This window comes from Bactrocera neohumeralis, chromosome 3 (genome assembly GCF_024586455.1).
Source record: "Bactrocera neohumeralis isolate Rockhampton chromosome 3, APGP_CSIRO_Bneo_wtdbg2-racon-allhic-juicebox.fasta_v2, whole genome shotgun sequence".
In the NCBI taxonomy this organism is placed as follows: domain Eukaryota; kingdom Metazoa; phylum Arthropoda; class Insecta; order Diptera; family Tephritidae; genus Bactrocera; species Bactrocera neohumeralis.
Genome location: NC_065920.1, coordinates 28,341,836 through 28,366,950, shown reverse-complemented (window position 1 = coordinate 28,366,950; position 25,115 = coordinate 28,341,836). Strand labels below are relative to the sequence as shown.

At 35.3% G+C, this 25,115-nt stretch overlaps 5 protein-coding genes across 6 annotated transcripts; 2 read left to right on the top strand and 3 right to left on the bottom strand.

The window, feature by feature from the left end:
• The first annotated feature begins 4,390 nt into the window (after nucleotides 1-4,390).
• LOC126752237 (uncharacterized) lies at nucleotides 4,391-5,003 on the top strand. The gene has a single exon (XM_050462903.1). The coding sequence runs from the start codon at nucleotides 4,489-4,491 to the stop codon at nucleotides 4,930-4,932; it is 444 nt and encodes a 147-aa protein (XP_050318860.1). The 5' UTR covers nucleotides 4,391-4,488; the 3' UTR covers nucleotides 4,933-5,003.
• Nucleotides 5,004-7,115: 2,112 nt separating this feature from the next.
• LOC126753270 (ankyrin-3) lies at nucleotides 7,116-14,699 on the top strand. Its single transcript, XM_050464595.1, has 4 exons — nucleotides 7,116-7,590; nucleotides 10,487-10,998; nucleotides 11,056-11,812; nucleotides 11,881-14,699. Exons 1-4 carry the CDS (start codon nucleotides 7,359-7,361, stop codon nucleotides 12,213-12,215), a joined length of 1,836 nt encoding a protein of 611 aa, XP_050320552.1. The 5' UTR covers nucleotides 7,116-7,358; the 3' UTR covers nucleotides 12,216-14,699.
• Nucleotides 14,700-14,810: 111 nt separating this feature from the next.
• Nucleotides 14,811-16,749, bottom strand: LOC126753310 (ankyrin repeat domain-containing protein 39). The gene is made up of 3 exons (XM_050464663.1): nucleotides 16,644-16,749; nucleotides 15,435-15,641; nucleotides 14,811-15,367 (listed from the first exon to the last, which is right to left on the bottom strand). Exons 1-3 carry the CDS (start codon nucleotides 16,744-16,746, stop codon nucleotides 15,132-15,134), a joined length of 546 nt encoding a protein of 181 aa, XP_050320620.1. The 5' UTR covers nucleotides 16,747-16,749; the 3' UTR covers nucleotides 14,811-15,131.
• Nucleotides 16,750-16,961: 212 nt separating this feature from the next.
• On the bottom strand, nucleotides 16,962-18,094 carry LOC126753314 (uncharacterized). Its single transcript, XM_050464666.1, has one exon. It carries the CDS (start codon nucleotides 17,646-17,648, stop codon nucleotides 17,172-17,174), a length of 477 nt encoding a protein of 158 aa, XP_050320623.1. The 5' UTR covers nucleotides 17,649-18,094; the 3' UTR covers nucleotides 16,962-17,171.
• Nucleotides 18,095-18,125: 31 nt separating this feature from the next.
• LOC126753318 (uncharacterized) lies at nucleotides 18,126-24,810 on the bottom strand. 2 transcript variants are annotated; one of them, XM_050464673.1, is made up of 4 exons: nucleotides 24,607-24,810; nucleotides 23,203-23,356; nucleotides 19,917-20,020; nucleotides 18,126-18,337 (listed from the first exon to the last, which is right to left on the bottom strand). In XM_050464673.1, the coding sequence occupies exons 2-4, from the start codon at nucleotides 23,282-23,284 to the stop codon at nucleotides 18,140-18,142; spliced, it is 384 nt and encodes a 127-aa protein (XP_050320630.1). In that variant the 5' UTR covers nucleotides 23,285-23,356; nucleotides 24,607-24,810; the 3' UTR covers nucleotides 18,126-18,139. The 2 variants fall into 2 exon arrangements, with proteins under 2 accessions (XP_050320630.1, XP_050320631.1); XM_050464674.1 differs by lacking the exon at nucleotides 24,607-24,810 and having other exon boundaries at nucleotides 23,203-23,542.
• Nucleotides 24,811-25,115: the final 305 nt, after the last annotated feature.

The window sequence follows — 25,115 nt, the reverse complement described above, 5'->3', positions numbered from 1 at the left end:
GAAGTTTACATAATGTAGCATTTCTCTAAATACAAAAGAAAGAGCTTGTGAATCAAATCTATATATGTACATATATTTTGAATAAAATAATGGGAATTTTGAAAATGGCAGAATAGAACAGATGTTTGCAAAGCGATCAGCGTTCGATTGTGCCACACGTGGCCCCGCCCTTTAAAAAGTTTAATGTATATATCTCCTAAACCTCTTAAGCTGCAACAGTCAAATTTATCTGAGTACAAAACTTATAAAAACTGCTACCGACACTGTAAAAATGGATGAAATCTTATCATCCGATTTCATCCATTTTTACAGTGTCGCTCACTCCCCACATAATGGTATTGTTAAAAACTACTAAAAAGTAGGAGCTGGTGTGAAAATTTGATAATGGGTTTGGCACCGCCCACTTTTTGGTGAAATCATATATCTCAGGACTCGACCAACCGATTTTAAATTTAGTACATGGTATTCTACTTACATTCTTATGTCACATTGTAAAAGTAGACGAAATCGAACAACAACCACCTACTTCCGATATAGCACAAAATTCCACTTGATTCGGTCAGTTTCTAGTAGAATAATGTCTTTGATCATTATGACCAAATATTGTATAAATTCAATAAAAACTGTTCAGGTACTTAGGGGAATATTTAAACCCCGGCACCTATAGTTCACTTTTGATCGAAAATGTCGGTCAATGTGTTATATATAACTGAAATTTTAGGATAATCCTTCTCTTATAATTTTATTTCGAATGAATTTTTTTAATTAAATAATATTTTTTCAGCCGTGAAACCCATATAACCGCACAGTGAACCAAAACAGTTGTAAAGACCCATGCATTAGTATCTGAAGTATGCAATATCAATAGAATACATATTTACGCATATATACCGCAATCCGTACACACATACATATACAGTTATGTATACATGTAATTAAGAAATTAGAAATAACAAGTTAGGAAGGGCTAGGGCGTGATGCAGCGTTATAAGTAAAACATGCTCCTAAGGGAAGTATTGCCTTATTCAACCCATTTGTGGTACACAGACATCCTATACCAGGAAAGGATTCTCTCTGAATCTCAATTATACTATGCCTCACACATTGACTGATGCTTTCAGTCCGATTCTTCACACGGTAACATAGCAATGTCCGTAAAATGTCGTTTACCAAGTTTGGTTGGAGTCAGTCGGACGGACCTCGAGTTACGTGTTTTTATCTAAGAGTGGGCGGTGCTACGTCCATCGTTCAATTTTGACTCCGACTCCTTTAAGGGGTTACATGGGTTTTCTCGGGCAAAAAGCGGCCTTTTTTCAATAACTTTTTTTTACATATAAAAAATTAAATATTTTAATGAAATTTTGTTTTATTTAAAATACTCATATTTAATAAACATTTTGTAAAATTTTCAAAATGGCAGTCATTACGACGCCATTTCCGGCAGTCCCTCGGAAAAAAGGTGCACCCGCGTTGTCAGCAGAACTTCTTTCAGGATCATCTCAAATAAAAATAAAAAATACGTGTTTTAGTAAAGACAATAAACTATGTAGGTATTGGAAGAAGGGAAAAAAAAAGAAAGTTGGATTTTTGGCAGACGTTTTTATAAAAAAATGTAAATTTCGATGAAAATTTCTCGACATTTTTTTTTAAATAGTTGTAATTAAAAAAAAAAAATCCTTCGTTCAAGACCTTGTAAATGATATCTTGAAGACCTGTGTAAAATTTCATCAAGATCGGTTGAGTAATTCGCGAGAAATCTTGACAACCGACTTTGAAAACATAGTTTCGAGATCAACGCGTTTAAAGACGGCGCACTTAGCTAAGCTAGCCTCGAGCGCACAAGTTCTCAAGGCTGTATCTCCGAAACTATTAGTCGGATCAACCTGAAAATTATGGACAATATTCTGAAGATGTTATAGAATTTAAAAAGACAAAAAAATTTCGATTTTTTGAAACTGTGAAACCCATGTAACCCCTTAAAGCCATCTCATACCATATACACGCAATTTAAATGCGAGCTCTTATTATTATTATCAACGAACGGCACTTGAATCAAAACAACAACAACAATTTGTACTGATAAATAGAGTGAACGAGGAAAATCAAAATTTGCTGACTTCACGTCTACCGCAAACTGCTGCGGTCACGTGGCTATCCATGTGACATATTGTGGTTGGTCTAGGATTTGATTGGTTTATGAATAAAGTTTAGTTCCAAAGTAACACTTAAGAGCTGAGGATTCATTTCGTCTAACTTATGGAAAAATTCAATAAAGAAGATCAGATGCAAAATTGAACTCTCACAATAGAAAAATTTTTGGAAATCAGGTAATTGTACAAAATGTATATATGTATATGTTTTCAAATGTAAAATTACTTAAAACGCCATGTTTTGATGACCAAAAGATTTTGGTAGTTTCGCAACAAATTCGGTGAGCATTTTGATACCAGTGAGAACACTGTTCGTTCTATGAAAATATTAATTGTACCTTTTTGTATTCAAGCGGGTAGGAAATTAGATTAGTCTTTTTTAACACCCAATAGAAGTGATGCGTTTTCGTCATGACCAAATTTTACATTAACATTTGCATGTTTGGATTTGTATGTATGTTAACACACTTAAAATGCAAAAAATAAAAAATTCGAAATTGAGTTTTTTATTTAACAATTCACTATATCATATTATATACATATGTATGTATATTATTTAAGCTTCCGCTGTCCAATATATCCAATATATAACCATTTCATAACCAAAAAACAAATTTTGTTTCAATATGAGTGGTTTCTTTTATTTCGTTTTTCCTTCACTACTAAACGTTTGAAAAGTGATGTTACATTATTTTGCATTTTAGGTGACGATATGTAGATACTTACATACATATATAGTTAAAATAGCTTAATCCACCCATAGAAAAGGTTACAATATATTATGAAATTGTGTTGCTCAATCAGATTAGAATAAGTATCACCTAGACTGCTTATATCGCCGTCTGTAAAAACTCAAACATTTTCTCTAGCATTATCTTATACATATATAAGTATGTTCTTTGCAGGTACTTCCCCTATGCCTATACAACTTTCAACACATATGCATGTACATATGTAGAAACAACAATCTAGTAAACTTGCAAAACAAATAAAACAAGACACAAGTAAAACGTTACATTCGTTTGAACAAAAGCGATAACGTCCTTCACAAATAAAAAAGTTTTTGCAAAACCACTTGATTTTGGTCGTTCAGTTTGTACGTCAGCTATATATATATGCTATAGTGGTCTTCTTTGGGAGAAAAATACTTGACTGATTAACCGAGGGACTTGTGCGCGTACACACATATAGACGGACATGTTTAAATCGACTCAGATCATCTAATAATTTATTTATACTTTATCGGGTCTCCCACGTTTCATTCTGGATGTAACAAACTTCGTGGCGAACTTAATATACTCTGTTCAGCGCATAATTAAAGTACATAGCCTCGACTGTCGTTAGCAGAGATAAGGTAGAATTTATCAGACAATCGCTAATACCGCAAAAAGACCAAATAATGCAAGTAGTAACACTGAATATTTCCGAAAACGATCAGATAGTCGCGCGTTTTCGTGAGTTTAACATGACATCATCTTAAAAAATTTGTTTTTTATTAAATACAAAATATGGGTGTGTCAAATTATCCCAAAAGAAGTAGCTCACACGCGGAGTAGATCTTAAAAAAAAATTAATATTTGCTTTATTTAGTAATGACCTAAATCAATCATTCTCCTCTGCTATCGCATAGTGTTTTCTTATCAAACATTTCTGAAGAGCCCACTTCAGCGTCAAATTAATGTTGACAACTGATTTCTTGGAAATATTTCAATAAACAATTTTTTGTTTTCAATAAAAGTGTCCAAAACGGAAATCTTGAAATTTGTATAAATAATTCATCTAATTTTAATTTAATTTAATATATGTACCTTGTACTCAAGATCACATTTCTCTGAAATGGAAAGCACTTTAAAATCGACTTACTATATTTCTTGCTATCTTAAGCAGTTCAAACTTAGCAAACACTTTAACTACACTCAGAAGAAAATATCAAGTCTGTATGTGTCATGACTGTTACACAAGCCAGTATTTATTTGAGGCGACCGTTTCGCCCTAGTTTGGTCCACTGCTTGATAGCTTGTTGGTACAAAACCTATAAAAACTATTAATAATAAAGGCATTTTGCCTAAAAGCGGCCACAGCTATTTTGTTGGGCCCGATAATTGTTCTGTTTTGACAGTTATCTGCGAGCCCCTCAGCGGGGCGGAAACCGAGCCAAACAATCAGTAAAGGTGTAACTGAGAAATTGGTACTTCCATTCAAGTACCTCTTCAATTACAAAAAAATACTCAATTTATTTGCGTCTGTGAGTCTTCTGTACTCCTATTTCCATTTAAATATCCGCAACTCATGATAGATAAATCAGTTCAATTCACAACGGCAGTGATCAGTAGAAAACATGAGGACTCTGTCTAATTTATCGGTTGTGTTGTGCAGTTTTTTGCTGTTGCATGTTGCCTCAGCTATTCCTGCCACCGAAGCTGAATTAAATGGTCCAGCTCAGGTTCAGCAACCTGAAGATCCTGATATAGTGAAAAATAAAAACGGCGACATAACGATCGATGCCTCGATTCAATCCAATGCTTATATCGAAGTTCCTGAGTCGGTGGCAGAAAATTTGTTGAAGGCCATGGTTGAAGCGTTTCAAAAAATGCAGATTTCTGGCCAAACCACAGGCCACAGCCAGGTACATGTACCTGACGTGAAACCGGTCAACATACACGAAGGTGCTAAACCAGAGGCTCGGACCTATTGTAGGACACGCCGTTGCGACTCCCACTGCTTCTATCGTGGCTACCGTGGCGGATTCTGTAACATATTTTCCAAATGTTTTTGCTATTAACTATATTTACCGTTTATGTAACAAAAAATAACATTAAATGTGCAATAAAAGTGCTTTTTTGTTTCAAATAATGCAGGGTCTAAAGTCAAGCTATTGAGTTAGAGGGGCTGAAAGTGCCCACGTACTCGTTTTTAGTAAAAAAGATTATTTTTCGAAATATTTCAGGGCACTGCATTTAGACATCACAATATATACGTACCAATCGCTATAGCCGCTTTATTCGAACCCACAGCTTTTGGTTTTTGTAAGAGATCGACTCATCCACTTGTTCTCGTAAAAGATTCGTACTTTGGCCTGGCCGAGATATCACCACAAACAAAACATATCTAGGTAAGTAGGTGTACCCTCATCAGGGGTTCAATTAGCGCCAGACCTTTATAATATACCTATTTCGTTTCACAGTTGCGTTCAAACCCTTCGCTACTCTCAATGAAACGACTTATATTCGCTATTCTTTTTGTAGAGAGCCACTGAAACTTTGTAGCCTAATACGATCCAAGTTCTCTATGTCGCGTTTGAGATAGAGCAGAGAAAATGGAAAACATGGAAAATGGTTGCAGCTGGCAAATATTGTTATAGGACAGACCTATTTTTAATACTTGTTCTCCAAAAATCAGTTATCGGTTATAGTCGCTGTATGTCTGCATGTTCTTTCCCTGAGCTTTGCGTATAAAGCTCTCTCTTGATCGTTCCCAGCGCACATGGTAATTAACTCCACCGCCGATTAGTCTAAAGAGCTAGAAGTCTAGGAGTCTCTTGGCCAACTCTTCTATTTTTTCGTGGCTGAAAATGTTACTGTGACCGGGAATCCAATCAATGAACAAGTGGAATTGACCTGCCTGTGAACTTAAAGCTTTTCGTCAATTGTCATCTATCCTGGACTTAATCTTTGGGGATCGGGGTTGCTTTCTGAATTCACCCGTAGTTATTAAATAAAACTCCACTGTTCTTCTCTAGGCTTAGTACTTCCGCTTAAAAGATGCTGGCTGAGTTTAGTAGGCGGGTAGAGGTAGAGAGAGAGTTTTATCAACTTTTGTCCACTTTTGACCCGTTGGCATATACAGAGGCAGTATCCTCCTTCCCTACTAAACCTCTTCTCCATTCACGTCTAGAGCTTAACCTCCCTCGAAAGTCACAATCTAACCTTGTCTAATTTATTTAAGTTTAGCTCGTTCAGTATGGTGCTACGTCAATATTTTTCGGCTAAATGGTTATTGCACGGTGAAAGGCCCCGGAAAACGAAAAAGTCGGTCAAAGCAAAGTTTCATCTAGCCTTTTCTTGGAACAAATGGAATTATGTGCCGACAACTCTTGATTTTTGCACCACGATAATAGACAGTCGCAGACTACATGTATTCTTCTTGAGATTTTCGCCAAATTTACAACCAAAAATGAGCCGCAATCACCTTATTCGCATTGTTTAGCTTCGTATTCCCGACCGCTGCGGGAAAACCGTTTTGAAGACATTAAATGTGAATCGCTAGGTGCACTGAAGGCTATTCCGGAAACTGACTTTAACAACTATTTCGAGAATTAGAAAACACGTTGGCGCAAGTATATTGGGGTCATGTGGAATTACTTTGAGAGGACGACCTAAGTATATTTCAAAGAATAAATTAAGAATTGGAGAGTTATGAACAAAGTCTTACTATTTTTCCCATAGTAGTAGTTATATGCATATATTAAATGAGCGATGTACAAAATCTTATTCGAAATGGTCACTTCTTGCTTTCATAAAAGCCCACAAACGATGTGGTCACTGTTCAATAGCAGCACGCACGGTTTCGTTTGGTATATTGGATATGTATTAAAAGAAAACCGTTATCAGCAACAAACGAATTCCACATATTCTCACCCACTTTTAGCTTCGCTTCTGTTTACTTTCTATTCAACTGACTTCAGTCCACTGTATAAACCTATCAGTATGTCTGTGTATGTACAATGCTTCAGCCATTCAAACTTGAGTTTCATATTACGTGCCACAAATGTAAACAAATATCAAATTCACTAGTTCATTTTTCCACAACCCTCATATCCACCCCCACAATTTCGCCGCAAAACAAAGCCGAGAAACTCCCTTATCACTTATTTTCCACCCCTTTTTCGTTGGGTTGCCAAACCACACTGCTCCACAGGACAGCCTTTCACTGCGCAACAGCAAGTCCGAGTGTCAAGAGCGCTGACACTCAGCATAACAACATGTGGCAAAGGCAAAGTGCGGTATAACGGCATCAAGAAGGCAGTAATCGTCAGTCTAACAACCGAAGTGTGGGCATTCAGTTTTTCTTCTAAGTTTGCTTATTGCATTTCATTCTAGAGTTTATTTTTCGCTTTTTAATTGCAATTTAAACAAATTGCAGAATAGTTATAAAACGCAAAAGCAAAAAGCAAATATATAATAAGTAACGAGGCGAAGGAAATATGCAATGCATTCACCGATAAACGCTTTCGAGTTGAATGAGCGTCTGATGACCGCAGTACAGACGGGCAACTTCCATGGCGTGCTCGATTGTCTGATGGAGGGTGCCCGGGCAACCATTGTTTCCACATCGTGTGGGCGTACAGCTGTTGGCACCGCGGCGCTGGTGGGTGATGCTGAGATCCTTGAGCTGTTGATACAATCCTGTGAAGAACCTGATTTGGATATATTTAATAGAAGTGAGTGACCAAGTAGTAATGACCAAGTAGATACATACATACTATGTATTTATGAGTGTGTGTGTGTATAAATAATAGAAAAAATCGATATGTGCATAGGATGTAAAGGATAGGGCTTTTGAACCCAGCTGTTTATTTTAATATATTCAAACTGAATTCATATCTCTTAAGCTAATTTTTACCGAAAAAGACAAACACGAACCAATGAACGTACAAGTCGTAACCAAATCCCTAATAAACGAGTATAACAAAGATAAATTATATTTATATTTGATTATCAACCGCCATTTCCCCCCAAGGTCAACCGACTGATAAGGAACTGCACTTTAACTCATTAAAATACGATCTTCTTAACTTCGAAAACAGTTGAAAACTCCTTGTTCCAAACACAAATTGAACAAGAACAAGTAAGGAAGAGCTAAGTTCGGGTTTTGTCGAAAATTTCATGCTCTTGCAACTTGCGTGGATTAAAGCCGGGGTAATACATTCAGTTACTTGTTAATTATATGGAGTCTAGGGAAAGTTTTCACAAAACTGCACCGTTATTAGAAAAACACGCTCTCTCAATTGCATTAAAATAACTCACATATTCGCCGATAAAAGCGATATAAAGTCACCCGGAAGTTCGAAAATCTTTATATGTAGGTTGCTATATATACATATTTCTGGCCTAATAATGTAAATAGGCATATTTATCAACGAAAATGGTTTTTTTATTTTTATTTTTTTTTTTTTTTTTTTTTTTTTATTTTTTATTTTTTTTTTGTCGATTGCTGTTTTGTTTCGGGCTCATACGCATAGATCCATGATTCGTCACCTGTGACGATCTTATAAACGTCTTTTGAAGCACCACGATCGTATTTTTCAGCATTACTTTACACCAATCCACACGAGCCTTTTTTTGAGCGATTGTTAAATTGTGCTGGATCCAACGAGAGCAAACCTTTTTACGGCCAGGTGTTCATGCAATATCGAATGTATGCTGGTGGGAGAAATGCATAGGCATGCCTCTATCTGAAGGTATGTTACATGACGGTCTTGCATTAGCAGTTCACGTTTTTGGACGACCTTCACGGAATTCGTCTTTGAGCGAGCGTCGGCCACGATTGAGGTCGTTGTGCCAGTTTTTCACAGTGCTGTAGGATGGTGCTTCATAGCCATACAATGATTTTAGTTCATCGATGCACTCTTGTCGTGATAATCCACGTCGAAAGTTGTGAAAAATGATCGTTCGAAAATGTTCACGAGTTAATTCTATTTTTTGGCCGAGATGAATTTTTTGATTCCCTGTAAATAAAACAATTCACGATTAAATGACAAAACGTTCTGAGTGATGTTATGCTAAAAAATGTCAAACTTTCCAATGGAAATGTCAGATTGCACCTGGCAACACTTAGTGTTGCCCTAGGTCAGAATATATGTATATAGCAGCCCTCGTATTAGGAATATGGGAGCAAAGGGAAGTATTGAACCTCCTCAAACCATTTTTGATACAAAGATATACTATCATCAGGAAAGGATTCTCTTAAAATTTCAATTGTATAACTCATATATTAACCGATATTTTCAGTAAAAAGTCAACTATATATACTGAAGTCCACATATTCGGTACCCAGGAGCTTGAACAGTTTTGGTTCCATTTTTACAATTTTTGTTCATAAGCTGGCATACATCAAAGGCTTGATTTGTATATAGGAAAGTGAAAGTTTCAAAGGGAATTGAAAATTGTGTTATATGGGAAGTAGGCGTGGCTGTAGTCCGATTTCGCCCATTTTCACACTGTAACATGAGAATGTCATGTGAGTTGGTTTAAATCGGCCGATCTGTTCCCGAGATCGGAAATTTCACCTAAAAGTGGGCGTGGCCACAGCCATCGTCCAATTTTTATCCAGGCTCCTATAAAGCTCTCTCATACTTCCTTAGGCACTTTTAGTAGTTTTTAGCAGCACCGTTATGTGGGCAGTGGAGGGGTTATCATCCAATTTCATCCATTTTCACACTGTCGGAAGGAGTTCCTATAATATTTGCGCAGGGCGAATTAGGTTGTTGTAGCTTGAGCTTCTTCAAAACTTTTTTTCCCACAGATGCCCCTTGCCCCTGCGATCTCCTGTGCCAAAATAGAGTTCTTTATTGGTTTCGGTTTTGTGGGCGTGGCATTGATCCGATTACGCCCATCTACGAAGTCATACTTTTTTCACCAAGTTCCATTAAAAAATCTTCATTCTTACCCAAATTACAGCTTGCACGGTCGGAGGGACAGACAGACAGTCACCCGGATTTCAACACGTCTCGTCAGCCTGATCATTTATAAGTATATACATAATCCTATGTCTATCTCGATTAGTTTTTGGTAATGCGTACAAAACTATTATACTCTGTAGCAACATGTTGCAAGAGTAGAAAAACGTTAACTTCCTTTCCTCCGAATCTATAATACCTTTCACAAATGTAAATGTTTCTACTATATACTAGATTTCGATCGATTAGTTTATCAGTTCCGACAAATGAGGAGCTTTTTGCGAAACAAAGAATGTGTCGACAATTTTAGATCGATATCTCATAAACTAAGTGACTTCTTCGGATATATGCATACAGACATATGAACATTGTCAAATCGACTCAACTTGTCACGCTAGTCATATATATTTGATTGGGTCTGGGTGTTACAATCTTCGTGACAAATAATGTACTCTGTTCAGATTGTAAAGAGACTTCGAATTAATTGGTGTTTCGAAGCGGCAATCTTTGGATGCGATAAATATACCATTGAGACAATTGAATGTGTACTAGAATTTCCAAGCGTTTAGGATTGTTACAGGACTTCAGTCCTGTCAGTATCTAAAAATTTTATACTTCTAAATCTAATACATATATCACTCCATTTTTCGGTACACAGACCACTCAAACTCATTTGAAATGGAAACAGAGTGCACCCCGGACGGCATGGATAACCTCGAGTGGGAGGATGAATTTATCGAAAACTGCAACGATTGTGAGCAGAGTAGTGGAGAGCACGTAGCACAGGATGCTGAAGAAACTTCCCTCTATTATTATTATGCCAAAACGTTCGAACGTACCGGTGCCATTATCACGCGCATGGATGAGCCATACGCTATCGCCACAAACTGCGGACACCAGCAAGATGTACATCGCGCAGATGCGCTGCTGATGACACCGCTACATTATGCCGCAGCTTGTGGACACGTAGAATGTGTGCGTGTACTACTCTCACACGGCGCCACAGTGGATGCCGTTAATAGTGACGGTTACACACCATTACATGTGGGCGTGGCCTATGCGGAAGTGGCGCACATGCTGCTGAAACACGGCGCCAATCCGAATTTAAAGACGCTAAACACCGGTGAAACAGCGCTGCATTTGGCTATAAGGAATCATTCCGTGGCAGTGGTAAGCTCATTGATACGTTTTTATAATTTCTGCTAATAAAAAATGCGTTCGTTACAGGCCAATGTTATTTTGCAAACAAATATGAATATCAACGAAACGGATGACATCGATCAGACGCCGCTGATATGCGCCATAGTGGCTAACCTGGACGGTCTTGCGGCGACACTGATCGAGCGCAGCGCACGCATCAACCTGCAGGACAAGGAGGGACGCAACGCGCTCTACTACGCGGTGGTGCAGAATAATGTGCCGCTCACAGTGCGCTTGTTGCAACGTGGCGCACGGCGCATCACTTCCCATTACCTGCTGCACCATTGCGTACGCTACAGCATGCGCGAGATGGCTGAGACCCTAATCAGCCATGGCGATAGCTTGAATGTGCGCAACAAGGATGGTCTCACACCCATTCTGATTGCGATACTCAGCCAAAAGATAGACATGCTGGAATTCTTGCTGCGCGTGGCCACGGCGCAACAATCACAGGGCAACACGATAGTTGACACCGTCGAAAACGAGTTGCTCATCGCCGTGCAATATATAGATACCGTACAGGACTTCATACCCATTGCGCGCATATTGTTCGCGCATAGTGAGGGGCGTTGGATGTGTGCTTCATTTACATCGATGTCGTGGTCGTGTTACATTCCGTATTGTCAGACGCCACTGGCGCGCGCTGTTATGCTCAACAAATTCGATATCGCCGAGTTTTTGGTCAAAGAGGGCGTGGACATAACACAGGTGTGTGGCGATCATGGCATCAATCATTTGCGCGCTACAAATGCGTCGGGTGCATTGGAGTTCGCCAAGTTGCTGGGTGAGCGAATAATTTCGTAGCTTAAATGAAAAAGGAAATAGTTTTATTATATTTTCTATGCTTTATAGTACATACTGGCTACAAATTCCCAATACTGCGTACCGAATTAGCCAATAAATGGACCGACGAGCGACGTCACTTCGAAGTGGAAATGTTTCGGTTGCGCAGCACACCCTTGTCACTGCAGTCGCTATGTCGTATTGTGATAAGGAATCAACTTTTAGGCCTGCTCAGTGGTTCGGCCGTGATGAGACAACGATACTCAACAACGAAGCGTGAATCGAGTTTGAGTCGTATGATAAGTCTTTTGGGTGTACCAAAGATACTTCAAAAGTATTTATACGAGTTCGATGACTGCGCGTCTGTGATGAAAAATACCTGTAATGTGGATGGCGGTGGTTAGCATGAAAAGTAAGGCTGTTATATAGGTATAAGTGGATAGTTCGTAAAGTTTTTTTAGGATTAAGATAGGATTTCACACAGTAATATTGGGTTGACGAACGAGTAAACTCAGCGTATGTGTGGTACCCAACTTTAATATTACTGAGAGTCATTAAATATGAGTAAAAGGGTTGGATTGAAGGTACACTTAACCTAAAAATAATGTAGAATGAGTTAAATGATCGCTTTTCAAAGTTGATTACGAAATATTAACGTATTCATATATTGATATTGTAAGTTTCAAAACTTACTTCCAGTCATCAGTTGGTATTTTTCGATCAGCATACGATAGACTAGGCATTATTAAAGCATGGCGGTTTGAACAGCTCGTCAATTAGGTTAGGGGTTAGGTTATAGTCAGACTCATGAAAAATTACCAATTTCAAATCATTTTATTGCCAGTAAATGATTTTATTTTTTAATTTTATAGCATCATTATATAGGGCTTTGACTTGCCTTCCAGAAATTTTACAAACAAATTAATAATTTTAAAAGTAATGGCTGTTTGTGTTGCTCCAGCTCCAACAGAAGCTTATTGAGGTGTCCATTGCTAATCCTTGACTATTCATCAAAAATCAAACGCACAAAAAAATAATTTTTTTTGATGGAAAATCTAGTGTCTGGTCGATGCTTTTTTTAATTAACAAAATGGTGGTCTCTGTAATCACTTTTTTTTCAAATTTTTGAAAAAAAATAATCGTTAATAATTTATCGAAATTATAAAAATACTAGGCAATTGTTTTTCATGTTTTCAAAAATCTGTTTAAAGTTCATTGAAATCTACCGTGCGGTTTTCGAGCTACAGTAGTCTAAAATTCAAAAACCATAGTTTTGAAAAACGCATTTGAAGGTTTACACGAACGTTACAGACCATTCAATGCACCTTTTCTATTTATCGAGTAATTCGAAAATTATTTGTCGGATCTACACAGAGAATATTTCTAAGTTGCTACACTTTAAGGCGTTATATACAGTTAGAAGCGAAAAAAGCGAATTTTCCAGAATTTTTTCTGACAAAACTTTTAATTTGATTGATCCAAAAATTTTTACACTTATTATGGCATCTTTTAACTGTATTTTAAGACTTAATATTGGTAAAAATATTTACTTGGAAACTACTGCTAATCTCCGGGAACTCCTCTCACAAAAAGATCTTTTACAGTGACCACTATATCTCTGAACTGGATCCGCTGAAATTAAAAAACAAATAACTTCAAAACCAAACAGATTTCGTTAAAGTAATGTTAAATCTAGTAAAGCAAATCGAAGGAATAAGAAAAATTAAATTTTTTGACATAATGATGGTTCCTAGAACAAAAAATCGATATTTGACCAAAATTTCGGCCTTTAATTGTCTATAAAAACAAATTTTTTTCGGTGAGAAAAAATCTTCGTTTGAATACTAAACAAATATATTTAAGTAGCTCGTGTTAAAACTTGATCCTAAACGGTTTAGTTAAGCCGTTTACGAGCAATGTTGGTTGCACCGACTTTGAAAACACGATTTTGAGAAAAACGCGTTTAAAGTTTGGTCTTATACCTCCAAGCACTCTGAAACGGCTTATAAAATTTGCGTGTAATTTCAAAAATATTCACAGGAGCAATATGAAACTTTTTGTGTGTAATCTAAAATATATTTACATTAAAAATATAAAATTAAAAAAAAATCGATCTTTAGAAAATTCTAACTGTATATAACCCCTTAAGAAAATGCTAATTCGATTTTTTTGAAAATTCTGACATCTCCTAACCCCTTTTATGAGCTGACAAGCCGTTGTTAGAGCAAACTTATATTTCTTGCAATTGAAGTCCGGGAAAAGGCTCTTATGCACTTAAGGTTTAAAGAAACAAAACATACATACTTACATATTTATGTACATAGTTTTAAAGAAAAGCATAAATACATTTAGTAATAGGTGCGGCACATTTCAAGTGTTCCTTAGGTAAACCCTTTTATCGACATAGAGGTACCCCAATTAAAGATTGCATTTGAAACTAAATGTTAACAAAAAAAATAAGCATAGTTACTTACTATGAAGTTGTTGTTCTACCGTAGTCGCATAGTAGAAATGCATTGTAGAATACAGCAGAAGAATAACAAACATGCATAATTATCATTTTGAAAATTTTATATATAGATATCAAATTTTATTCGTTTTTGAAATGCAATTATGTATTTTAAAAAATGATTTTTAAACTTTCTCACATCATTTATACAGTGTTTTAAGAAAAGTAAATATAAAATACAACATTTTGAATACAACTCAACATACATACATATGTATGTATGTAGTTTGTATGTAATATATACGCATATAAATGGTTACATACATGATAAAAGCTCAATAGGTGCAACAAACACATAATTCCAACCTCATCACATTAATAAGATCTCGTAGCGTGTAGTTAAAAATATATTATAGCATATACATACGAGTAATATAAAGTTGTAGTTTAATTAATAAACAAAAAATAAACGTCAACAGGTGAGCGTGTGCTACATTTGTAAGGCCAAAGTTCCAATTAAGCAATCGAGTCAATAAAACATTGCAATACATCCAAATATCTAAAATGCCAAACTTTTATTCCAACAATGCTTTCGAAACAAATGTATTTGGTTTCCTAAATAAAATGCAGTTTTCTTATATTTTAAACTAATAAAATACTACAAAACGGATTAATATACATATACATACATATGTATGTATATATGTATGTAACCAAATTGCACCACATCGAAATCAATGTATGCCTCTGTGTAAAAATGCAGCTAAGATTTCGCTTTTGCGTCTTTGCTTGATACTTTTTTTCAACTAATTATGCTTCGGTCGCATTTTCTGTTTGCTTTAGTTACTTTGTATGCTCCTTCACTTCGACTCTAAGGCTTAAGTAATATTTTGAAATCGTCGTTGGCATTCTCCATTATATATTCGTAGGGGATTTTCTCTTTCTTATCCTTGATTTCCTTCAATTTCGGATCCTGCTCCAACAAAAATTTACAAACATCCAAGTGTCCACGGATAGCAGCACGATGCAGCGCAGTCTGCCCGTATTCATCTTGCAGCTGGAGATTAGCTTTCGCAGCAACCAGTAATTTCACAACATTTAGATGACCTAAAACAGCAACACAAAATTTCTTTAATTGGAATATTAATTAATGGCGTGCAATATATATAATTACCCATCATGGCAGCGCGATGCAAGGCTGTGGCGCCCGCCTTGGTGATGGCATCCACGTCGGCTTTGCCATCTTCGATTAACATTTTGCATATTTCCACGTTGCCATTGCGCGCTGCATAATGAAGCGCAGTGTAGTCGAAATCATCGCGGTCCATGGATTTGCCGCGGCCAATGAAATTGCGCACGCGCTCCGGCTCATTGTAGATGGCTGCAGGGAAAGAAAAGTAAACCGATAAAAGAAGATTTTAAACGAGACTAACCTACTAATTCACAAGTGAGCGAAGAAACATTGGAGACCCTATAAAACATAAGAATGAGTCGATTTAGACATGCCTGACTGTCTGTGTACAAGCGTGCTAATCGAAACCATAAAAACCGTTCCCACGATAGTCGGGTCCAAGTAATCGGAACGGATCCGGATTTTTATCCGACCAAGGACTGTCAATTCGGCACCGTGCCTCAAAATTACTTTAGGAATGTTTTCTGCCGCTACAACAACTACAAACAGTCGGGTCTAAGTAACCGGAACGGATCCGGATTTTTATCCGGCCAAGGACTGTCAACTCGGCATCATGCCTCGAAATTACTTTAGGAGTGTTTTCTGCCGCTACAACAACTACAAACAGTCGGGTCTAAGTAATCGGAACGGACCCGGATTTTTATCCGGCCGAGGACTGTCAACTCGGCATTATGCCTCGAAATTACTTCAGGAATGTTTTCTGCCGCTACAACAACTACCAACAGTCGGGTCTAAGTTATCGGAATGGATCCGGATTTTTATCCGAACAAGGACTGTCAAGTCGGCACCATGCCTCGAAATTACTTCAAGAGTGTTTTCTGCCGCTACAACAACAACAATAAGAACAACCACAAACTGGTCGATAAAAATTCAGCCCTTATATGGAAGACTTTTGCATTTGACAAGATATCCTCATGAAATTTGGCAAGGATTATTCTCCAAGGCAACAGTATAATTCCCGAAGAATTTGTTCAGATCGAACTGCTATAGCATGTAACTCCCGTACGAACTGATCAATCAAAATCAAATTAGAGGTCTTTTTATACACTTTCATGCTATAAGAAATGCACCTGTGAAGGGTATACTAGCTTCGGTGCAAACCGAAGTCACGTTTTTTTTTATAGAAATGCTCTAGTTAATATTATAGAAAGATTGTTTTTAAAGTTTTATTTGAATTTCGTTCAATCGCACCTGCATTCCAGATTCCGCGATCGAATTCCATATCAGTTAGCGTTTGTTGCGCTGGCGCCGCCTGCTTGTGACACTTGCAGTGATCCGCGTCATGTTGATCCATTTTTACTAAATGTTTATAATTTTACTTTTTAAGTTCTTTTGAATTTTGTTCGATTTATGTATGTATATTTCTAATGTGTGCTTTTCAATGTTTATGATGTGAACCAATTTGCGTTTTTAATTTCGCTTTTAGCTAAATGAGAAATTCAACACTTATTTTTGGGGTTTTGGAAAAAAGTTTTTTTTTTTTAACTCCTAACAAAGAAAAATAATATGTTTACAATTTTCTTAAACTTTTAGTTTTATACGTATGTTTTTAGTATTAAATATTTGTTGAATACACTAGATATTTTCATTATTCTTTTTGTGTAGCATAGCATTTATGTAAATCTGTCGGTTATGTCTTTTTGTTAACAATTAAATTTGCAAATTTCAATAAGTATTAAACTTTAGTTGTTCGGCTGTCATGCTACGAAGAAGGGTGGTTTAAATTTCACGTTGCATAGTCCAACTGATCTCCGCCTCACCACAACTACAAATCACTTTATAGCTCAATTGCGCCAATGTGTTTACCATATCCATCGGTGGAATCGTTACCATTACACCATTCACGGCACCCTTTAAGCCGTTACCGAAACGTTTGGACAACGCTTGGATTTCCGTATCGTTAAGACCGAACACGGCGCATGAGCGATCGTGCAACGAGCCCTTCACCGTCACATATGTGTAGTTCTCTTCGTTTTGTACAATCGGTACGGGTATGGTAACAACATTCGCCACCGAATTCGGCACGGAGTTTGTTGAGGTCGCCGTCTGGGCAGCCACCGATGATGTAGCTGTGGTGGTGACGTAATTAACGGCTGCTGCTGCAGCACCGATATTGGTGTTCGGGTTGCTGGGGGCGGGTTGCGCCTCTGCGGGCACAGGTTGTGCGGGCGCTTGTGTTGGTATTTGGGCGTCCATTTTTTTTTGCAACACTTGTTTCTTTAGTTTTTGTTCAACTTGTCACTATGCTTTGGTTGGTGGAAAATTTAGTTTAAATGCAATTTAATAATAAAACAAAAAACGAAGAAATTAAAAGTGTAAAACTTAATTTCTTCTAAAGTCTTTTTTATGATTTCAACAAAATTACTTCTAAATTATGTTTTCTTCTTTCACTACTATGCGCGTTAAGCACAGCGATAGCTTTTGATATTGTTGTATTCTGTAATTAGTAAAACTGTTTCGATTGCACTCGTTTGTTGAAACTAATTTGTTCTAACTTTGCGCGCGTACTTTTTCGTGATGCAACGTTATTTTTGTTGTTGTTCAATCTCTTTAATCCACCTCCTTTTGACTTTTTGCATATGTTTTTCTCGTGGCGGGGAGATCAGAGGCTAGTCACGAGCTTTCGTTAGAAATCACATATAGAGTTACATATGTATGTATATTTTATGTTTACTTTATTTAATTTCTTATTCAGGCGAGTCAACTTTGTGATAGCTGCCCAAACCAGCTGCTTCGCGTCCTATATTCGAAAGATTCTCACGCACAACGGATTCTGTTTCTAGCGGCTCTGGTTCGTGGAACTCTTTGCGCATAGTCCACATATACTCGTTGTAGTCCTGCTTAACGGATGTTGAGGAAGAAGCGACCACACGAAAACCTAAAATCTAAATACAAACGAAAATTAGTTGAAATATATTGAAAGATTAAACTGTATTTTATATATATTTTATATATATACATATATAACAGTGTGCGTTAATATCAACATTTCATTAAATTTATTAGTTTACTATATTTTAAATTGTTTCTAATATGTTTAATCACTCTTTTTCATGGAAGAACATTTGCGTCGCTTTTACGAACTTATATTTTGTATTGTCATTTTTGTTACAACAAAAAACTTAAATAACCTCATTTTATTCTAATAATACCGTAAATATGGAAATATATAGGCCACCGCGGAATAATAAGAATAAAAGATGCTATAAAATTTACAAGGAAATGGCTTAATTCTGACCAACCAAAATGAATAACTGGGTTCCCACAAATGACAGTCGTCAGCAACATCTACATTTACATTTACATAAAAAATGAATAGTCATGTTAATGACAGCGGTTTGAGTAGACTGGACTCATTAAGAATAACATGACACACCCGAACGCAATAAACGAAAAATATTAACAAGTAAGGAAGGGCTAAGTTCGAGTGTAATCGAATATTTCATACTCTTGCAACTAGCATGGATCACAGCCGGGGAAAATACTTACAGGTGTTGGCAAAATTTCATATTAAAAAATTTTGTGAAAGAATTCAAAATCCATTATTGGACGAAATCGTGAATGGAAATCAATTAAATTCGGTATCTTACTAATTTGTTGAAGGTCATGTGCTCACTTAGTTTTAATGCTATATTTTACTTCGTGTCAGCGAAAATTATATGAAAATGCTACTCAAATAAGATATATATGACATAAATTCAACCGAAGATGATAAATTTAATACATTGAGTTGATGAGGAAAACCACAACCAGAGCATCGGAATTAATATTTATAAGGGATAAATGATTTTACATCATATGAAAAGTCGGAAATCGCTATATAGAGTATATTGAGGGCAGAAAACGTTGTACGCTGATTGCATTAAATATTCAACAACGATTATACTATATTTCTATCACTTTATTAGCACTTGATTTATATGCTGTAAAGTGAAATATTCATATGGAATTTACAATTTTTATATATAGGAAGTAGCCGAGGTTCTTGTCACGCACCAAATATTGTTGAAATTAGTCGATTAGGTTCCTGACATAAAATACTTCGCCTAAAGCGGTGCCACACATTGTTCAATTTTGATACCGACCCCTATAAAACGCTTCCGTACCAGCGCGGGTGTAAAACTAAATGCCTTCGACGGAGTTATTTCCTGTTAGTAATTTTCAACATAACCGTTATATGGGGAGTGGGAGTGATTAATAACTGTTTTACTCATTTAGCAAGTTGGGTTGAAATAGCTTTAGTAGTTTGTGAGATAAGATATAAAAATCCAAAATATTAATTAAAGTATAAAACTCTTCTTTCCTCCGGAACTTCTGCCGAAATACAAGCTTCTTATAAAATCCAATCCTTCATACTTTGCAATTTTCTATTTACCGAACAAATTTGCGGATAAAAGATAAAGTTCTTAAAATATTTGCATTATGTTGTGTACAAAATTAAGTAAATCTTATGTACATATGTACCTCAAGCGCTGATAAAATTCGACATGGATGCACCAGATAAACTATTGTTGTCTCATCACTGTAACCGCCACATGAAAATTTATTCAACTGCTCAATTTCATCCGCTGTAAAATATATAAAAAACATTAATTTTATTGTAATGGGAAAATATTAAAACATTTTTAAGAAATAAACGTAGAAATAACAAATCGATTTGTATTAAAAACAACAATAATTTTTGGAGCTTTCGTAAAAATAAAAATGCCAGCAAATTTGTTTGGAAACTCGTTTGCGATATTGAAAAATTAAGATCCAAATAAACAACGAAAAAAGCTTTGCACAATACAAGCAAGTATAAAATTTCACGAGTGATAGATAAAGAATAGCGAACAAAAGCAGACTTAAACAATATAATAAAGAAATTTAAAGCAAAATCACAAGTGATGTCATCACAATGAGTGACGATTGTAATTAGCAGGGTGGTGTTGGTGCTTGGCCACAACTGTAGGTCTCGATCGAATTCAGGGCGAAGGATTACTTCATCGCAGGAATCAATAAAATGTCCACATACATATTTGCGGACACAACACAAAATTATACGAAGTATTCAAAGATATATCGAATTTTATCAAGGAGTTCATTGACGTTTGTGTCAAAGAAAAGTTTAGCAGCACAGTGTATGAGTATTTACATAATTACATACATATAAGTACATATGTAAATGAACATACTCAGGTATGAACGTTCTTAGGGAAAAATGCAGTAATTGACAAAAGCAAACGAAAAAATTAAGTCATTCACACGCACTAGCCTTCGTATTATGAACGTATTTAATTTGCAAAACAAGTGAATCGTCACGATCTCTTTCTAAAAGGTGTTTTCTTCTGTTTCACACAAATTGCACGGTATTGCAAATGTAAAATTTGTATAGTCAACGTTATTCTTAATACGCAAAAACATAAATACACTTTCGATTTTAATTGAAATATTTTTCTTGTTTTGCAATTTCAAAGCGCATGAACTTAGATTTAACAAGTCAATCGGCGAGACGTACGAATAGAAGCATTTGAAGATTTGCAAATGGACTAAACAGCAATGTAAAATTCAAATGTTAATATTTTTAGATTTTTCCACAAGTACACTGATATTACATATATGGTAAATTGATTTGTAGCTGCGGCTGCTTTTACTTTTACTGGGAACTAGCCAGCATATGGCACAAAATCACTAAACGACGTCCGTGAATGGAATGAATTGGCATTAAATAAAATTGAAGTGAATGCTCCTCTCTCCATTCGGATAGAGTTGGCAAGCAGTTGAGCTGCTATTAAATTGTTGTTTGGCTGCGTTATTTAATTTTTGTTTTAATTTTGTTTCATGTTGATTTGTTTTGCTTGTTTTCTCCTGTTCTTTGCTCATGTCATTTGCCGGCGGTGCGTCATTCAGTGTATTTTACTGCAAAATATTGCATGGGTGAAAACAGTATATAAATTGACTTTAGTACATACAGTTGTTCACAAAAAAATAGGAATGACACATAAATAAAAGGAATTTTTAAATTTTATATAAGAAAAAGTTTTTTTGTCACAAAAATTTTAGATATACATATGTACATACTTATGTATGTATGTACACATATTCACTAATTATGTATGTATGTATTAATATTTCCATAGTCCATATGTTTGTATATACATATTTCAATTGAGTGTAAATAACATGTTATATCACAGTTTATATTAAATCAACGGAAAAACTAGTTCTACATAAAATTAGAAGTATTCTATGTAGTATGGAAAAGTCTAAAAAATTTTAAATTAAAGCGGTTTCAAACCTTTAGACAATAAAATAATTAATATTTCACTGAATAGCTAATATTTTTTTTTTTTTGCAAATTGCCTTGAGTTTCTTTATCACTAGCGGTACTTTTCGTGGACTTTTTGTTCTGTAACCCTATATCGGGATCGTCACAAGGACTAGGTGTCTAATTTTTATTTTTGTTGGAAAGCAATAATAATGGTCTCCGATAACTAGAACGAAAAATAACAATCTTAAAAATGTATTCCGTGTTTTAATGTTAATATCCCGTTATGTGTACGGCTATTGTACCTCATCAATTGCATGTGATCCAGAAAATATATAATAAATACATTTTTAAAATTGGCACTTCTATTATTTTATGAACAACTGTGCATATGTATATACGAAATATCATTTTTACATATCAGTTGGTTAACATTAAGTACGTGTATCTAAACACGCGCAGAAAGCCCAAAGGTACTGCGCATACATACATATCTTCATACTTATGTACATAGGTTAGTTATTTTAACCGCATTAAGGTTATTTATTGGATTTTTATGGGACACACCTAACGTGAAATTTCTGAAAATTACCATTTTTTTGCCTTTTTCGTATTTCAATAGTGTATACCATTAAAAATAATGTAATATTTGAAATAAGTATTTTTATGCATTTAGCTATTCCCAATTTCGTTATAGTGTGCACACTTCTAGCAGGTACATATAAATACATATGTATAAACTATTTAATCATTCTGTAGCTACCGTATAAAAATGTCACACACCTGCGATAAACTGGAACGTGCACATTGCTACATACATATGTATATGGTACATATACTCATTATTTGTATATATAACCTTATCATAGCCTATGGTAGACACTAATTGCTTCTGTGAAGTAAAAGCAATGAATACAAGTAAGAGATAAATTCGGTTGTAACCGAACATTTTATACTCTCGCAATTTTGAAAAGCCAAAGTCGGAGGCATATTTTTTGATATTGGCTAATTTTATTAAAAAAAAAGACGTTGCGAAGAAGTCCAACATGTATTATTCGAAGTTTAAATGGATAAAATTAAGAATATTTAAAATCACAGATGCTTCTTTCTACTCTGACACATTGCACCAAATTACAATTTTGTATATATCGGTTTCGATCAAGTTTCTGTGGGTGACGGATATTCCGATTCCGCCCATCTATGGCATTGTTATGGTTCCAAGAAACACGTGTACCAAGTTTCATCAAGATATCTCAATTTTTACTCAAATTACAGCTTGCACGGGCAGTCAAACAAATGAACAAAATAATAATACTCTGTAGCAACAGGTTGCAAGGGTAAAAAATTTAAAAAATATAAACAAAACTTTTAGCGATTTGATTAAGATAATTAGCATGTTTCAAGTAGAAAAAAATCAAAACAGCAACAAAAGAGTTACAACAAGATATTTGAGTAAAAAACATACATACATACATAATGCGTTCATAGGTTTTTATTTTTTACCTTTTAGGCCGGAAACCAAGACACGCCAGGGATATTTATGGCTGTATGACGCTAAATTGCCGCGTATGATAATGTAAGGCATTTGTCCAATAACGATGGCGTCAGCTATACTCTAATTGTGAGAACACTTTTACAATAGCGACGGCGAAGAAACCTAAGTATCAATTAATCAGTCAATCACTTTATTGAGTAACGTAATGAATTGAGTATCGTAAGTCAGTAAATTGCCATAAATTATTCAGGTAGCAAACAAAAGTAAAACGCTTTTAAATCTGATAGTCAAACGTGTGCGAAAACTACGAACACCTTCAAACAATCACGACAAAGCTTCTAAACTAACTGATTTTCAATAATTTATTCAGTAGTTACGATATGCTATAAAGTATATATGCTGTTTTAAAGCTTTTAGACCAGGCTTTTTTGCACAAAAACTATTATACCCTTCTCAAAAACAAAAACATTCTACAGTCTGATTTAAACAATTTCTTCAGGGAATTGTATCATTGCTTTTGACATGAAGATATCTTGTCAAATAAAAAGGGTTTTCTAGAAGGATTGAATTTTGTTCAGTTTGTATAATGGCTATATGCTGTATTCGTCCGATATCGGCGATTCCAAAAAATTAACAGCTTCTTGGCGAGAAAATGACGTGCGTCGATATCTCAAAAAGTAATTAGCTAGTCGCAGACATGTCCGAGTTAAGGGTTCAACGTTTCCTTCTTGTTGCTACAGACTTTTTGGCATACTTTATGTACCCTATTCAAGGTATAAAAATGCAAGTAGTAAATGTTTCACTTGCGAACAATCATATGTATGTAGTTCGCTTTAATTATTTAGACGGACAATATTGCATGACAGTTATATTGCGTGTTTGGAAGTAAGTAATATCAAATAAATATTAAATTGTATGTACTGCTACCGCTTTCCTTGATTAGGCGCAAGTTTAGCTAATTCTTATCCTATGCCAACATTTTTTTACCTCCAGCGAGAACGTAAGAACATTTTTTTATTGGTCATAATAAATTGATACATTATGCACATACATATTTTGTTTGCATGATTTCTGATGATAAGCTTTATATTAATATTTAATAGCACCACTAAAAACAACCTATAAAATATTCAGGAAACAGTAATATATTCTTTTCACTTTTAACAATAAAGTGCTGTACTGCATGGTAAAAGCTTGTTGTATATTTGGCTGCAAAAAAAAGTCTGAAAGTCAAAATGAATAACCAAATAACCAGTTCTCTTTCGACCTGTCCAATTTTTTAATTGCAAGAGCATTGGTCGCAACTTTCACAATTTAATTTATGCAACCTCATAAGCACAAATCATTTTAATTCACTGTAGCTATGATAAAATATTAATTTAGATAAAATTACGCTGCTTTGATTGACTCACTTTATTAATATTTATTGTAGTTTTTCACCGCATTCGTGGTTGTTAATTTATGGTTGTGCTCTTGTTTAGATAAATATTTGTTATACCAAAATGCAAAATTTTTGTTGAAAAACCCCGAATTCACCAGATTTTCTATTAATTTAATAGTATTTTTCAGATGGCTTATTACTGATTCTCACTCAAAATTTTCTACATAAACGTCAGAAATAATATAACAAAAATGGATAAATAATAACGCGCATCTCCACTGGCAATATTTTTGTGTGGGCATTTGTTATCATGCAATAATCATTATAAAAATTGCATTGGATACATATATCTGTTAGAAACGCAGTGAGCTGAGAAAAATGGAAAATGTAATAAATCTACTTTTTCGACAAATGTATATATATCTTAGAAAAATTGGGAATTACGGAATGTCCATTTACCAACTCAACAAAAAAAAATATGCACAAACAGTTACATATGCTAACAATTATTATGTACATATGTATGGTATTTAGATTTAT